The sequence below is a fragment of the Zootoca vivipara genome, chromosome 15, assembly GCF_963506605.1.
Source record: "Zootoca vivipara chromosome 15, rZooViv1.1, whole genome shotgun sequence".
Classification (NCBI taxonomy): Eukaryota; Metazoa; Chordata; class Lepidosauria; order Squamata; family Lacertidae; genus Zootoca; species Zootoca vivipara.
Window position 1 is genome coordinate 35,865,517 of NC_083290.1, and position 16,981 is coordinate 35,882,497.

Consider the following 16,981-nt stretch of genomic DNA (forward strand, 5'->3'; position numbering starts at 1 on the left):
ATTGGACCTGATGGTCAGGGGCCTCTTTACCTTTTTTAATGTTCTAATTACAATCAATGCTCCCAATCACTGTGTCTTCTAGGATGTCTCTGCTGATTGTAAGCTAATGTAGCTTGGACAGATAAGCTGGAAAGGGGTAAAGGGCACCCCTGTGAACTTCCCCAAGTTCTGAGAGATGACCTACTGTGTCCCCACATTCACCCTTGATGTTGCAACAGGTATATTTTAAAACCAACAGCACACAAACTATTTGGTGAGCCCCACCAAAAAGAATCCTTTAATATATAGCAATAATGAAACAAGATACACAAAACTCAACAGAGCTGTCAGCACTTGGACACAGGGACTCCCTGGCTCAGGAAACCCGGCCACAAATAATGGTTTGATTCTTCCACAGGTAAGGTGACCTTTGGGACCTCTTTGACACCATCCCAAATGCAACCTGAACTGAAGTGGGCTCCTGAGTGGGATGGAGGGGGAAGGGCAGGTCAACACACACACATTGGTTTTTTTGGATGGGTGGGTAGGGACTGACTTTGCTGCACTTATTTCTGGGGCTCAGGATTAAAATGAGTTAACTCTCAGCATCCAGATCCTACTTTGGTGGGACGCACACATGTCAAGATGCAAGGGCTGGACCCCAGCTATGGCTAAACGCATCAAGTCTCTGAATAGTGCACACAGCCCCATGTGGAATGGTCTATATTACAATCTAGGAAGCTTATGCACATTTATACAGAGGACTTTCGCCCCAAGGCTGGGAAGCCCTGGAGACTATACAACAGTGTGATGTGGCTTGCTTTTAAATAGTTCCTCCCCTCCCTTCCCCACTTTCCTCCCACCCTCACGTTTGTTTCCTTTAGTGTTTCTACATTATTTACATTGTTGTGCTTGTAGGCGGATCCACTGACAGATGGAGGCAAGTCTGTCAGGTTGTGTCCTGGGAACTGTCTTTTTTTCCTTTCCACCAGAGATGCGTTTCCTTGCTGCTGCTGTAGTCCGTGGGGAGAGGCAATGGGGGGGGGAGGGAAAAAGTTTTCCAGCTCAAGTTCTTGTGGGTCTGTTGGACAGGAACGGAGCATGGGGAGAGTGGACAGGTTTCTGATCCCGATTCATTTGGGCACATCTATGAGGCTGGGAGCCGTAAAAGAGAAAAACCACTGCTATGCCCCGTCCGAGGAGTTTGGGAAAGCAGAGGTGGCTCCTGAGGACCTCCAGGTTCAAGAACATGCAAGAGCAAGCAAGCTCCATCTTCTTCCAGACACCATCACTCTCTGTCCTTTCTTACTGGAGCTTGTGGCTTAAGAATGCTTGGGAAATGTATAAACAAGGAGGAGCCAGTTTCATTTGACAGTGTCACATGTTACAGGTGGGCCTGCGTACCCCAAAGCTAAGATCCAGCATGATGTGCCCGAGGAGGGGAAGGTTATTGACTGTGCTAACATTTCAGGGGAAACCCTGTGGCTCTATTTCCTCCTTCCCTGGCTGTGGGTTTTCTAGGCTGTTTCGGGGCAGGGGGGCAGATCGGCTGAACTGCTACAGCTGCCATGTGGCTAACCTTGCCCTGATGTGAGCATCTTGTTAACAACTAAGTCTTCGAGGAACAACGCCCCCTCCCCAACTCTCCTTTGGGCTTGAAGGGTTCCCAGTATGGCTAAAGCAAGCTGCTCTACTGTCCACTGGAGCCCTTCTGGAGGGTAGAGACAATTCTGATAAAACTGGATTACTGCCTGGCCAAAGTTTCTCGGGCTGCCTCTCGCCGGCAGGTTTCTGCGGGCACTGCCACTTTACCTATGGGATGCATTATGTGAGTGTCGATGTATGTGTGTGTGTGTGTGTGCTTGTGTATGTGATGTGCAGGTGTGTGTAGGTGGTGTTTGGAGCTTGGTGACTGTGTTCCTTAAAGGGTGACTTCAGTTGTTCTCAAACAAAGAAAGCAGGTCATCGTTGCTGTTATTGGGGAGGTCAGGGGGTCCTAAGTAGGAGAGCAGCTCATCTGGATTCGTCAGCTCAGGAAGAAGCTGAAGGCGAAACAGAAAGAACAGGGTTAACTCGTAATCACCTCTTCTGCCTCCCCTCCTGAAATTCCTTCATGGGCTTCCCTGACTGGGCAATCATTGATCCTGAGCAAACTTCTTGTCACTCCCTGTGACCATGCTCATCCAGTTCCACCACCCTCATCCTGCTACCTCATACGGTTCCACCAGTTTCCCCTTGCTGCCCCATATGCATGGAACTGCCGCCTGGAATGTCGTCATGCAACCACCTCCCTTATTTCCTTCAATTCCTCCCCAAAACATGCCTTTTCCAGGAAGTCTTTTGGATGGTTTCTTTAGCCCAGGCATCCCCAAACTTCGGCCCTCCAGCAGTTTTGGACTACAATTCCCATCACCCCTGACCACTGGTCCTGTTAGCTAGGGATTATGGGAGTTGTAGGCCAAAACATCTGGAGGGCCGCAGTTTGGGGGTGCCTGCTCTAGCCCTTACTGAAAACAAAGCCAAATACGTGTAACTGAAGTTGTTGCTATTCTTTTCCTGTCTATCCAGGCCTCCATTTCCGCCCTGCTACTGTTGTTTCCCTGTCTCTATTTTTAGACTGTAAGCCCCCTGGGGCAGGGAATTTGTCATCTCTGTACTTTATAAAGTGCCATGTGGGCAGATGGCGCTATATAAATAAGCAAGGGCTAACTTCTACGCTTTTGAACCGAACGGCAGTGCAATGAGCATCCTGAGTAGGACCTGGACTTGAGAATCAAAAACACGCCCAGAAGATTCTTCAGGGGAGAGGATAGGTGAAGCTCTTGCAAGATGCAAGGAGGCGTTCTGCATGATGCACCATGGAAATATTTTTTGATCACTCACAGAATCAAGGTTCCCCCCTAAAAGTCAAGTCAAGATCTGATCATCGGAAGGGATACACTCTCCTTCCTTGATTAAAGGATTTCCCCATGAATTCCAGGACCAGGACACAGGAAATTGGTCACCTGTAAGTTCTAGTGACTGATACTCAAGAGACCTGTGGCAAGGAGTTCCACCTGCTGCAGTTGATGCAACTAGCTGAACAAGGTGGAAGGAGCCACGCCTGCCTCCTTCCTTCCCCAAAGGACTGACAGGACCAGCTGCCTCGTCTCCAGTGGGTTTAGCGTCCCAGTTCCTAGATTCCCTGAACAGCCTGATAGTGAAATGCTCAATCCTCAGGCAAGACCAAAAAAATAAAAAGGGGGGGGGGTGGGAAACCATGGTAGCGACTCTAGCAGGGGTGGGGAGCAACCTTTTACTGTCTGAGGGCCACATGCCAGGGGTGGGCAGGGCCTGAGCTCTGATAACGGCTCAGGACCGCAATATCTCAAGGACCGCCTCTTTCCATATGAACCTAACTGGACCCTGAGATCATCTTCTGAGGCCCTCCTTCGTGTGCCTCCTCCTCGAGAGGTCTGGAGGGAGGCAACAAGAGAACGGGCCTTCTCTGCAATGGCTCCCTGTCTGTGGAATGCTCTCCCCAGGGAAATTCATAATACATCTTTCTTTAGGTGCCAGTGTTCCTTTTTAACAAGACCTTTGGTTGATTTGAATGACACCCTAAGCCCTTTTAAAATGTAGGGTGTTTTTTGGAGGGAAGGGGTTATTGGGTTGTCGTTTTTATTTTGATTATATATTTTGTCCCCTTCATGGATCACTGCCTTGTCGTGGCGAAGGGGCTTGAATAACTCCAAGAAGCTATGAGCTATGCGGCGCAGGCCCACCCAAGACGGACAGGTCATAGCCGAGAGTTTAGACCACTGTTTCTCAACCTTGGGTCCCCAGCTGTTTTGGGACTACAGCTCCCACCATCCCTAGCTAGCAAGACCAGTGGTCAGGGATGATGGGAATTGTACTCTGAAAACAGCTGGAGACCCAAGGTTGAGAAACACTGGTTTAGACTAAATGTGATCCACCTGGAGAAGGAACTGGCAAACCACTCCAGTATTTTGCCAAGAAAACTCCATGGACATAAAAAAGGAGAAGCTTTGAGAAGAAAGTGAGAGTTCCCAAGGCATGCTCTGGTTCATGGGGTCACGGAGAGCCAAACACGACTAAAGAACAAGAACAAATCTATTTTGTGGTTTTATATTTTGATTTTGTTCTGTGAACCGCCCTGAGACCTCCAGGTACAGGGTGGAATAATAATAATAATAATAATAATAATAATAATAATGCCTCTTGCTTTTCTGCACGGAAGATGGAGAGGAGGGAGGGTGTGCCTGGAAACAAGTCTATGTCACAAAGGCAACCTCTACATTTGTTGCTCTGCTCACTTCTGCCTCAGGCCCTGTCCTCCGCTGACAGGTGGCCCCAAGAAGCTTGCCCAGGAGCGAATGCAGCCCCCGAGCCAGACAAAACATTTCCCGCTCCTGCATTACGGCTTTGAAACTGAGGCCACATGGTGCTGAGAGGAGCAGCAAGGCGGGAGACAAGTGAGACCTTCTCAAGCGATGGGAGGGTTTGCGTGGGGGGTGGGGAGTGTAAGGCTACTTACATCAAGGGAAGGCTCAGAGCCTTCTCCAGGTCCCGGTGGACCTCCCATCCCTGGCCCAGGATTGAAGGCGAGATCCCCTGCGTGCGCCTGACCCCCAGAGGCTGGCTGTCCCATGGGCTGCCGCGATTGTGGCGGGGGAGGGTTCCGATGGTGGAGCTGCTGCCCTTGTTGGCTGCCAAGGTTGGGGTTGTTGAGCCCCTGCTGCATAGGGTTGTGGGAAGTCTCCATCCTGCTAGATGGGGGCATCTGCAATGGCAAAAGAGGAAAACTGAGAAACACACAGTGGCAGAGGTGCCATTTGGGGCAGGGCTGCAAGCACGCCTTACGTTCTGTACCCCACCACCACCACATGCCGCACCCACATCTCTGGGTATGCTGGTTTGCAGTTTTGCATATTGGAAAGAAATGGCAACAGTAAAGTCACAGGTGTTTGCATATGCTATGGTACTACACAGCAGGAATTTGGGGTGGGGAACTGTTTTGTTGTTGGAACTGAACTCCCATCGGCCTCTGCCAGCATGGCCAGCAATCGGAGATCATGGGATTTATACTGGAACAAGTACAGTGGTACCTTGCAAGACGAATGCCTCGCGCAACGAAAAACTCACTAGACGAAAGCGTCTTGCGATGTTTTTAGTGACTCGCAAGATGAAGTTTTCAATGGCCGTGCTTCGCAAACAAAGTTTTTCGGCGGTTTGTGTGTGTGTGTGTGTTTTGCCGCCCGTGCTTCGCAGGATGAAATTATCGCTAGATGAAGCGACTTACAGCATGAATTAATTTCGTCTTGCGAGGCACCACTGTGCAGTCAAACCTCAGTTTACGCCTACCCTTGTTTGCGACCGCTTCGGCGAGCAACCACCGCAGACCCAGAAGTGTTTACATCCAGGTTCCGCGGCGTCTGATGTGCAGACGCGATCTGTGCAGCTTGCGCATGTGCAGAAGCAAAAACTGAGAAACACACAGTGGCAGAAGTGTGCCTTCAGCGAGCAACCGCTTCGGCGAGTGACCGCCTCCGCAGAACGGATTGCGGTCCCAAACCGAGGTACCACTTTATATGGCAGGCACCCCCAAAATTGGCCCTCCAGATGTTTTGGGACTACAGGTCCCATCATCCCTAGCAGGACCAGTGGTCAGGGATGGTGGGAATTGTAGTCCCAAAACATCTGGAGGGCCAGGTTTGGGGTGGGGCTGGTATATGGAGAACCTTCGTTTTCCCAGCCCAGGGCTATAAGGAGAAAACACATCAATGGCTCAGTAAGCTCTACAATGCCCCCTGGTGGTTATAGAGGGAACCCAAACAAAATCCTGCAGCCTCTTCTCATTTGCTACTGTGGGCAAAAACATCAGCCCAATGCCCGATTGTCACACGAGAGGTGAGCGAAAATCGATGGATTTATGTTCGGATCCCCTGCAAAATGATGCTTAAAGATTCTAAGGCTCTCTGGTCCCAGGGCCATTTCTACAACTCTTATTTCAAAGGCACTGCCTCTAAAAGGAGTGGGCAGCCTTTGGCTCTCCAGGTGTTGCTGAACTACAATTCCCATCAGCCCCGGCAAGCCCAGCTAATAGCCAGAGACGATGGGAGTTGCGGCTCAGTAAAATCTGAAACGCCTGGAGGTTCTTGGGAATCTAAACTGCACTCTGAACTCCTCCAAAACCCAGCAGCAGGGTTGTTCTATGTCGGGGTGGGAAACAAATCTGGCAGGTTGTTTCAGTATATCCAAGAACTGTACAGCAGCTGCAGGAGCTGAGCAATGGCAGACTTTGGGCTCTCAAATTTCAGCAGCGCCCTGGGGAATGCTAAAATTTGGAGCCTCCTGCCTCTCACGCTCCATTTCTACAGCATTGTTGTGGTGCCGCCCCCCCCCCCCGGTGCAGCAGAATGGGTTGTGCTACCCTAAAACTGCCTCTGAGCTGAGATCCCGGAAGGAACAGGTGGTGCAGAATAAGCCCCGCCTCCTCCTTCCTCCCCCCCCTCCTATTCCACCCCGAGAGGAGATTTGTGCTGACCTGTCCAGGGATGGAGGGAGCAGGTGGCTTTTCAGGAGTCAGCATACTGCTGGGAATGTCAGACTGGTATGAGATGGGGGGAGGTCCTGGGTTGAATTCATTTAATGTCGGGGTGCCGGGGTTCACAGTAGGGAAGGAGTCAGGAAAAGTTCCAGGACCAGAAAAGCTTGAACCTGTTGAGAGAAGGAAGCAAAATACAAATCATTGGGGGGGGGGGAGCAAGCAAAAGGGTGACTCAGGACACAGAGATGGTTCTCCTTATGCACAGTTCCAGGAGCCAAAAGGTGGAAGAGGGGCGGGAATGTGAGCAAGAACCAGACGTGTGAGGTGGTTTGGGACTCTGCACCCCTTTTTAAAACTTAGTGCTAGGTAGAGAATTCCTTTGGGGATTGGTTAGTACTTATACAAAGATTTGGGTGCTCAAGTCCACCATCAGAAATGCAAAAGTAATGAGTTCTTTCTATCCAATGGTAGTTCTAGGCTGTGTGCACACCATATTTTTAGAGCAACACACACAGAAGCACCCAAGAATCCTGGGGACTATAACTAAGGGTCTGCTGTGATCAAGTTGCTTAGCACTTTGTGGACAGAATCCTTTGTATCCTTTCTGACTTTGACACTATAATTGATAACACGTCCTGTGGATGTAACTTTGGCCTTGGATTATCCATTGTTAATGGGTATTTTTCAAATTTTACAGCCTGAGGATGTGGACACGATCCTTGAACATGTGTGAGCTACCACACGTGTGCTGTTTTTGTTGCAATTATTTGTATATTTTAAACAGATTTTATACATGTATATAGTATATACATGTATAAAATTCTATCAGCATTTAATTGCTTTTAAATGATGGCTTTTTTCTATATTTTTAGCAATTTTTATCTGTAACTGCCTGGAAAATGGTGGGATATAAATATTACAATAATGATAATGTTGTTGTTGTCATCATCATCATCAACCACAACAACAACATGTCACAGAGCTACAATTCCTTAACAAACTACAGTTCTCAGGGTTCAGGGGAGTGGAGAGATATGCTTTAAATGTACAATGTGTAGGCACACTCAAATTAATGACCCTAAATTAGTCATGCTCATTAATCTCAACGGTTCTGCTCTGAGTAGGGCAACCATTGGATACGAGTCAAGGTCTGTTCTGTGCTGTGCACCAGCTCTTTTCTCTCTCCGCCTAACTCAGCCCCCATTCCCTGCTAGAACTGCGTCCACGTATGTGTAACTGGAAGAAGCCACAAAGTTCCCCCGCTGTTAACTCCTCTGCCTCCCCTTCTGTCTCCTTCCTCTGCTTTTATCCAGTGTCAAATCTTAGCCTGTAAGCTCCTTGGGGCAGGGACCTGACCCACTTGTGCTCTGTAAAACACCGTGCAAACCAATGACGTTATATAAAATAAACAAAAAAATAAACAATATGGAAGCTTACAAGGATGAAACGATCCAATAACAGCACTGGACGTACAAAGGTTTGGCTTTCTGGTGACAAAGTGGAGATGTCATTATTGTTCAGGGGCTGCAAAAGAGCCATTAGCTGGACTAGGGAGTCTGTACTGCTGCAAAGCAGGACTCCCTTGGAGGAGGAAGGTTGCATCCTTGAAGAACGAAGGCTTGCCTCTCATGCTAGTCCTGCTCAGAGAAGCTCCCTTGGGCATTGCTACCAGTCATTCCAATGGGTCTACTCTAAGATGCATCCCAGTGTCCTTTCCCTAGTCCCCCCAGAGAGGTCTCTCTGCCCCAAACGCAGACTCACTTTGGCTGGTGTAGTCGCTGCCGCTGGCTGGCGGGGGCTGCAGGGGCCCAAAGGGTGAGGGGCCCGGCCCCAGGGCGGCAATCATCTCCATGACGTTGGGCATCACCATGTGGGTGGGGCTCATGGTGCGGCAGCGCTTCAGCACAGGCCCGTCCTGCTCCTCCTTGATGTGGATGTCGGGCTTGATGGGCACCGGCTTCCAGCTGCACGTCGGGTCAATGGTGATCTCCTCGTACTCGGAGCTGGGCAGGGAGGCAACGGGAAGGATGGTCAGAGGCAGGGGGTCTGGAGAGATGCCACCTTCAAGTGTGGGTGCTACCGAGCTAAGCAGGCGAATGCCTTGGCAAGGTGTAAACAGCACCCTGTGTTCCTGCGCCTGCAGAAGTTGTGCCCCTACGCAAGAGTGCCTGGATTCAGGGCTCCTCGTGAGCCGGCGCACAAAAGTAGCCTTGCACAGCTTCACGGCCATTTCTAGCACAGCAAGGAAAAGGTGGATTAAGTGTGTGCCCTTCGAACAACCTCAGGAGGGCTGAGAGCTAAGCCATCTCACAGCCCTGTCTTAAAACAAGAGGCTGGAGGCCCATCACTGGACGGAATTTCAAACTCTGCTCATTGGAAATTAAGTGCCCAGCTGCTGTTTGTAAGCAGCCCTGAAAATGGAGTGCTTTTGACTCTATTTCAGACCTTGTCAGCCTCAGAATGGCCCTTAGGGAATTGAAAACCTAAGGCTGACATGATGCCCAGGGCTGCCATCTCAGCACAGGACCCCATGGAAATACAAGCCCCGTTTTCTAGAACTTCCCAGGCTGCTGGCACAGGACCCCCCCCCCCTTTTTGGCTCAAAGATTTGTCCTTGGCAGTGTAAGTAAGGGGAGGGGGGAATAATGCAGTGAGTTATAACACCAAGGCCGGAACATCACTGCCTCAGTGCCCAGCAGGTTTGATCTGGTTCCTTCTTGTTTATGTAAAGCAATGCTGCCTTTTTATTTTTCTTCTCAGCAGTGAAAATTGGGAGCACGAGGCCCTCAAATGGCAGAAGGGAAGCTCTGCATGCTGGCTGGACTTGGCTCTGTATTCTGGGATAAGGGAGGCTCAACTGTGACACCTGGGGCAGCTGCTGAGTCAGGAGGATCCCTGGGGCTGGGAAGAACAATCAGCATTCAGGGAAGGGATGGGGGTCACTGGGGAGAGGGATATAAAGCTGCCTGGGTATGAATTCCCTAAACCAGGGCCACCATCCCTGACCACTGGCCATGCTGGCTGGGGCTGATGGGAGTTGGAGTCCAACAACGTATGGGCGCTCATTCTTGCCCTAAACCGTGATGCCCTGGAGATGATGTTGGACTCCCACCCCGATGGTAGTGGGTGGTGGGTGTTGCAGTCTAGCAACATCTGAAGGATAAAAAGTTGTGTGCCTAAATAAATAAATGAACAGGGGGGAAAGATGAAAACAAAACACCACAAGGAAAAGAATTTTACCCACTAGACCAGGCACCCCCAAACTGCGGCCCTCCAGATGTTTTGGCTTACAACTCCCACGATCCCTAGCTAACAGAACCAGTGGTCAGGGGTGATGGGGATTGTAGTCCAAAACATCTGGAGGGCCGAAGTTTGGGGATTGCCTGCACTAGGCCAGTGTTTCCCAACCAGTGTGCCTCCAGATGTTTTGGGACTACAACTCCCATCATCCCTAGCTAGCAAGACCAGTGGTCAGGAATGATGGGAGTTGTAGTCCCAAAACATCTGGAGGCACACTGGTTGGGAAACACTGCACTAGGCTAAAAATACTGTGTTACTGAGTAGCAAAGAGAAGATGCTACTACAGTTAATATGTATTTCAGTATACAATCTGTTTTCCGGCTCTAATCTCACTCATTGCCACAACCACCTTGTGAGCATCCCTGTATATCTCAGGTTAGCCAGAGACAGCTTGCTTAGAGCTCCTTTATGGGCTGCAGCTCAGTGGCAGAGCATCTGCTTTGCATGCACAAGGTCCCAGGTTCAATCCCTGGCATCTCCAAGTAGGGCTGGGAGAAACTCCTGTCTGGAACCCTGGACAGCTGCTGCCAGTCAGTGTAGACAATGCTGAGTTAGATGGACCAATGGTCTGACTTGGGTACAAGACAGGATGAGATACAAGATCAGGGAAGCAGGGCAAATGGCAAAGCTTGTCAGTTGTGGCTCCAATGGTAAGCAGGGATAATTTAGGAAATAATAGTAATGCCATTGTGGTATAGTGGTTAGAATATTGGACCCAGACTTGGGAGACAGGGGTTTGAATCCCCACTCAGCCCTGAAGCTCATTGGACAACCTTGGGCCAGTCACCATCTCTTAGCCTATGCTACCTCACAGGGTTGTGAAAGAAAAGGGGAGGAGACCTGTGTACACCTTGAGCAACTTGGAAAAAAGGAGAGATATAAATGTTGTAATAATAATATAATAAAAATAGTACAGAAACCATTACAAAGCATTTTTTATCTGCTCATGGTGAACCTTTATGACTGATATTCTGAAAGTCTGAGCTCCCTCAGGTTCTGTGCTTGCAATATTAGAGCTGACTGGCTCCCCCCCCCCAATTGTGTGCGTCTTGTGTTGCCTTCGAGGGCTGTGTAATCGTGCCTTGTTACTGTAAGCTGCCTGAGAGCGTGGGATATAAACGGAATAAATGAAACTGTGGAGGATGTCAGGCTGAGGACAGCGGCTGTCCAGTGACTCAGCCGGGGTTCAGCAAGGATTTGACACAGGGCGACCAGTCCCCAAACTCTGCCTCTCGGAATGCTTTCTGGCTGGTATAAATTTTAGACTCTGGACTTACCAGCTTTATTGGGGAGCCTCTTAGAGGTTAATATACATTGACTTCAGAATGTGGTGAGTGACCCTTTTTGGAGTTGGGGTCACTCACTTTGCTAAGGCCATAGACTTCTGCCTCAAGAGTCCTACCCGAATGACCCTTCTCTGTTCAGGCCTATACCTTGACCCAGAATACAAATTTGCTTCAAAATTTCCACAATTTTCTGAAGGCAACCCTGTATCAGGAAATTTTTTTATGTTTAATGTTTCACAATTTTTTATGTGCTGTAAGCCACCCAGAGTGGCTGGGGAAACCCAGCCAGATGGGCGGGGTAATAAATATAATAATAATAATAATAATAATAATAATAATAATAATCTTTCACAATAACCCTGGAAAGAAGAGGCAGCAGCTGGCCCAAAGTTTCTTGTACAGTGGATGCTTGGGTTGCAAACGTGATCTGTGCGGGAGGCACGTTCGCAACCCGCAGCGCTTGCAACCTGCAGCACTGCATCTGCACACGTGCGGGTTGCGATTCAGTGCTTCTGCGCATGCGCAAGCGCTGAAACCCGGAAGTAACCCGCTCCGGAACTTCTGGTTTCGGTGCAGTGCGCAACCCGAAAACGTGCAACCTGAAGCGGCCGCAACCCGAGGTATGACTGTAGTTTGCTTAACTGGCTGAGCACGAAATTCAACCCAGACCTCTCCTCTCCTGTCCTCGTCTGACAAGACACCCCATTGCATTGGCACTCTCTTCAAAATGGGTCTCTGCTGACTGCCTCTTTTGTTTCCAAAACCTCTGGTCTCAGTGATGAGCAAGTTTACCCAGGGCAGAGGTGGGGAAGCTGAGGCCCTCTAGATATGAATGAACTTCATCAGTCCCTGTCAATGGTCAGGGGCGATGGGAGTTGTAGCGCAGCAATATATGGATGGCCACAGGTTTCCCCATCCCTGATCTAAGCCCTTTCCCTACCTGGATTCTCGTTCCGTTCCTATCCCAACACAGCAGGTTTTGTCTAACCGCAACAAAATCACAAAGGAAGGGGTAATAGGCTGGGGAGGGGTCTGGCACTTGGCTGCCCTCAGGTGGTGAAAAGCCCGTACTATTATAATTATAGGCCCTATTTTGGGCGTACGGTACCTGTCCTTGTGGTTTGAAAAGGGTGAAAATCTTGCACGTATTATTACACAGTGTGCTTTGCACAGCGTGCTGAAGGAACAATATCTGGGTCAGATTTTAAGGAAATACACAAGGAGACTGTAATCTGTCTACTGTGTGGAAAGCATAGACACACAACTGCAAAGACGACGCATTTCCCACTTAAATTACTTGATGCTAGGGATTTTGGGTCAGGACAGTCAGAATCTTAAGCCTGTCTGTTTTTTAAATATTTACATTTTATTTTGGTTTGTGTAACTTTTATTTCTGCTAACTCGTCTTATATGGATATGCAGTTCCTTTTGATTTGACTTTTTATTTTTTTGCTTTGCAAATGGTCTGAAGTCTAAATACAAACACACAAATCTGAATCTGATGGTAGCTGGTCACTTTTTCTGAATGGACACTTACTTTTGAATGTAGATTAGGATCCCCAGCATGTACTGATCCACTTCGAGTCCCTCCAACAGGGCTGTTTTACTGAGAACAAAGCAAAGAGTACAATAGTTAGTAGTAATAGCGGTGGCAGCAACAAACACTGCTCAGAGAAGTGTAAAGGCTGGGGGCTTGCAATATGCTTCTGACTACATATACTGAAGGTGGGGGCTTGCGATTGTTCAGGTGGCGCTAGACTACAACTCCCATCATCCCTGACTATTGACCATTCTGGCTGATGCTTATGAGGACTGGGAGCCCAACATCTGCAGGGCCACAGGTTCCTCGTCTCTGACACACACATACAGATTCTTCAACTGCTTCTTTCCCCTTCTCCATGTCCCACACGAGTCCCCATGGTTTGTTCACTATTACTGAAGTTTAGCAGATGTTTGGCACAAGGAATAGACAGGGCAGAGAGAGGGAGGCATCTTGCCAGAGTGGCACAGCAGGTGAGTAGCACTGTAGCTAATAGGGGAGAGCTACTGCCTTCATGCCCTGCCTGTGGGTTTCTAAGAAGCATCTGATTGGCCGCTATGGGAAAACAGGATGCTGGGCTTTGAGTGGCTAGTCTGATCCAGGAGGGCTCTTCCCGGGTGCTTATGCTGCTTCGCTGACTACATTCTTGCATTTCATAATGCCACCCACTCATGCAAAGGTCACGGTCCCCACCCACAAATACTCACTTGCAAACAGGACACCTCCACGTCCCCCTTTCACAGTTCAGCTGCAGATAGGATTCCAGGTCAAAGCACTGGGCAAAAGACAGGAAATTTGGTTGGGAAGAAGATGTAGATTTCCCCAAATGTATCCAACATTAGTCACACTCAGGCTGCAAACACACACACACACACACACACACACACACACACACACACACGCACACATACACACTGACAGTGCAACCCCTGCTCCCAAGGATCCTGAGAACTGTAGTTTGCCCCTTGCAGAGCCACAATTTTTAGCAAAATTATTATTATTATTATTATTATTTCTACCCCGCCCACCTGGCTGGGTTTCCCCAGCCACTCTGGGCAGCTCCCAACAAAATATTAAAAATATGATCAAACATAAAACATAAAAACTTCCCTAAACAGGTTTGCCCTCAGATGTTTTCTAAAAGTCAGATAGTTGTTTATTTCCTTGATATCTGAAGGGAGGGCATTCCACAGGGTGGGTGGCACTACTGAGAAGGTCCTCTGCCTTATTAACAAACTAGTTCCCAGGATTCTGTGCCAAATGCTGAATGTGCTTTAAATGTGTGCAAGCATCCCTCAGAGTAGACCCACTGAAATTAATTGGCATGGCAAGGTTAGGTCTATTAATTTTATTTGGTCTACTCTCAGCAGGCGTTAGCAGGGCACAACCCCTAGTTTTGGAGTGACAGCAAACCTCCTCCCCACTCTAGCTATCTAAAAAATGGCCTGACAGTGTAAGAGGCAGTTCAGTTGCTGCCTAGATGGGAGATCACACAGGCTCAGAAGCCACTCTGCAAACTTTGGAGGGGCAGCGGGAGATAACAGTATCATTGGTGGGGCTCAATTCTATGTGGCTGCAATGATGCAGCAGAATGGGAAGGAAGGCTGGATGACCTGAGACTCACCTGTATGTGCCTGCAATCATGACCCCTGGCAGGAAGCTGGATTCTCCGAAAAGTAATGGGGCACTTCAGAGACACCTTGATGGCCGTTTGCTCCACTCCGTCTTCCCCATTTGGACCTGGAGTTCCAGGGATTGTGCCGCTGCTGAAGTTTCGCTTTACTAAGTATTGGGAAGGAAAAGGGACGTTGCTGCAAACAGCGGGGCTCTTTGGCCTCCATCACAAAATTCATAGGCAGGAGAGAGCACAGCTGAACTATGGAGTTCGCTACCACGAAATGTAGTGATGGATGGCAAACCACACAGTTTTAAAAGGAGCTTAGACAAATTCATGGAGGAATAAGGCTACGAATAACTACCAGCCACAATTATCTCCAGTCAGGCCCACATCTGACGGCTGGAGTGGGATACCCCAGTTGGCAGAGAGGCACAGGGTGTTCTTGACATGACAGTGTAAGCCCAGCAGGGCCCTGGCAGGGGCCCCTTGGTCAGCCTAGCTTTCCGAGGCCCGGGGAAAATGTACCAGGTTGCCCCCCTTTCCGCCACACAGGCCTGCCTCCAGTATTAAGTAAGCCTCCGGATGCCAGTTTGCTGGGAATCACAAGCAGGGAGAGTGTGTTGCACTCCTGCCTTAACTTGCGAGCCTCCCGTGGGTTGGCCACTGTGCAAACAGAATGCTGCGCTGGATGGGAATTTATCCAGATCTAGCAGGTTCTCCTTATGCTCTTTGAGCGCATAACTCACTTTTGGTGATGCAGTGCTCCGCTGGCAGAAGCCGTTTTTTTATCAAGCCTTGCAAAACGGACCGCACGGAGGGCCTGTGGACCAGCTGCAGGACGAAGAGGTGGGACTAAGGAGAAAGGAGGAGAAAAGAGGTTAGCAGCTCTGTCTGGGAAGATTCCATGCATGGCATGAACAAAGCGAATAGGAAAGAGAGGGTCTCGTTCCCTTCAGAGCAACAAATCCACAGAGGCTGCACGTCTTTGACTAGCAGCTGCTGAGGAGCAACCCTGGGAGAGGGCGATCTATGGCTGTCCTATACTGCTTGTGAGCTTCAGGGCTCTGCATTGCCACCCGCCGCTCCTGCACGGCAAGCTGGAAGAGAATGTGCTACCGGTATGTGCAAAATGCACCATTGAGGCCACATACAAACATTGAAAGCACTATTGTACCTAAGCAACCATCACTTCCCCCATAGAATGCCAGCAACTGTAGTATGTTAAGGGGACCAAGCACTTCTAAGAGACTCTTATCCCCCCCAAAAAAAGCAGTACAATTCCCAGAGTGGTTAAACAATCAATCCCTCTTCTCAGGGAACTCTGGGAATTGTAGCTCTGTGAAGGAAAAAGGGGTCTCCTTACAACTCTCATCACCCTTTACATACTACAGTTCCCAGGATGCTTGGAGGGGAAGCCATGACTGTTTAAAGAGGTATAGTGGCCTTAACTGAGAGCATTTGGCTAATTCTCATACAAGGGCTCAGCATTTTTACATGGCCATAGGAACTTTCAAAGTATTTAGCGGATGCCCACAATGAATTTGAAGAGAAGGCACAGTTGCAGGGTGTTCTCCTGGGTAAACAGAGGCAACTCAACAGTGGGCTCCATGCAGCTGTGGGAACAAGAGATCCCCGGGGAGCGTCGGGGAGAGAAGGAATCCCAGAGGCAACTTACACAGCAGCAAGCGGTGACGGTGATCTGGATGGTGTTCCTGCCAGGCTGGCACACCTGCTTTAGGTAGAGCGGCTTGTGCGATGTCTTGTTGTCTCCCCGCTCAATGGTCAGGGGAGTGGCGTTCACGCTGACCTGCACTGAGGCTGGCCAGTTGGTGTTCATCTGTCGGTCTTCGTGGTGGTAGCATTTAAACTGCAGCTCCAGGTCAGGCCTGGGGAAAGCAAATGAAACTCATTTCGAAAAACAGCAACGAAACGCTGATTCCTTGGGAAGCCCACCAGCGACACATGCAAGACCCTGAGAATAAAGAGGAGGGCCCTCTAGTCTTCTCTATCTGGCCCTCAGAACTCCACTCAGGCCATGTGCTCACTCTTTTAGGCTGCCCCTCTCGCTGCCCCTGCTCTGCATCTCATGCATGGGGTATGTCCTTGAAATCTGATGGTGCCTCTTGCATTGATAATGCCTCCTGGGTGGAGGGGTGTGTGAGTGAGCCTTCTGTGCAAATGTAAAATTTGCATGTGTTGCTCCACTCATTTTTGCTGCTGCCCGATTCGCCCGTGGCATATAAAGGCCCCCAAGGGAACATCCCTACCCCTTCTGAAGGCCATGGCTCATTGCAGGAACATACGAAACTGTCTTATAGCAAGTTGGACCATTGGCTGCAAGCATTGCTCCATCTGGACACAGGTCCTTCCCTGTGGAAATGCTGGGGATTGAAACCTTATTGATGCAAATCATCCCTATACTATGGATTTAGGGCTGACAGGGACAAAGCAAGTATCTCTCAAGACACAGAAAGTCTGGCATGTTTCTTTTTTAAGCTTTTCTCCTTGGGAACGCCAGAAAAACTTCTCTACGTAGGAAGGGGACAGAGAGAAGTTCTTCAGAGCCAAGGGGGCAAATTATTATGATTGTTAAGTTTGAATTATTAACCACCCTTCACCATAAGGTCCCAGAGCAATTCTAAAATACAATATTAAAATCAGTTTAAAACAAATGACGGTATAGGGTGGTCAGTTGTTGAAGACTAGGG

The 16,981-nt window shown here is 49.2% G+C and overlaps 1 protein-coding gene across 1 annotated transcript in view; it reads right to left on the reverse strand.

Moving 5' to 3' along the window:
* Positions 1–249: 249 nt before the first annotated feature.
* Positions 250–16,981, reverse strand: part of ZMIZ2 (zinc finger MIZ-type containing 2) — a 100,483-nt gene continuing 83,751 nt past the window's right edge. Inside the window, exons 11-19 of the mRNA XM_035140137.2 lie at positions 15,949–16,159; positions 15,020–15,125; positions 14,280–14,437; positions 13,363–13,430; positions 12,653–12,721; positions 8,291–8,532; positions 6,527–6,699; positions 4,517–4,762; positions 250–2,021 (exon numbers count right to left, since the gene is read on the reverse strand). Of these exons, the coding sequence (XP_034996028.1) occupies positions 1,914–2,021; positions 4,517–4,762; positions 6,527–6,699; positions 8,291–8,532; positions 12,653–12,721; positions 13,363–13,430; positions 14,280–14,437; positions 15,020–15,125; positions 15,949–16,159 (1,381 nt within the window). The 3' untranslated portion in view covers positions 250–1,913. The remainder of the gene's footprint in view (positions 2,022–4,516; positions 4,763–6,526; positions 6,700–8,290; positions 8,533–12,652; positions 12,722–13,362; positions 13,431–14,279; positions 14,438–15,019; positions 15,126–15,948; positions 16,160–16,981) is intronic.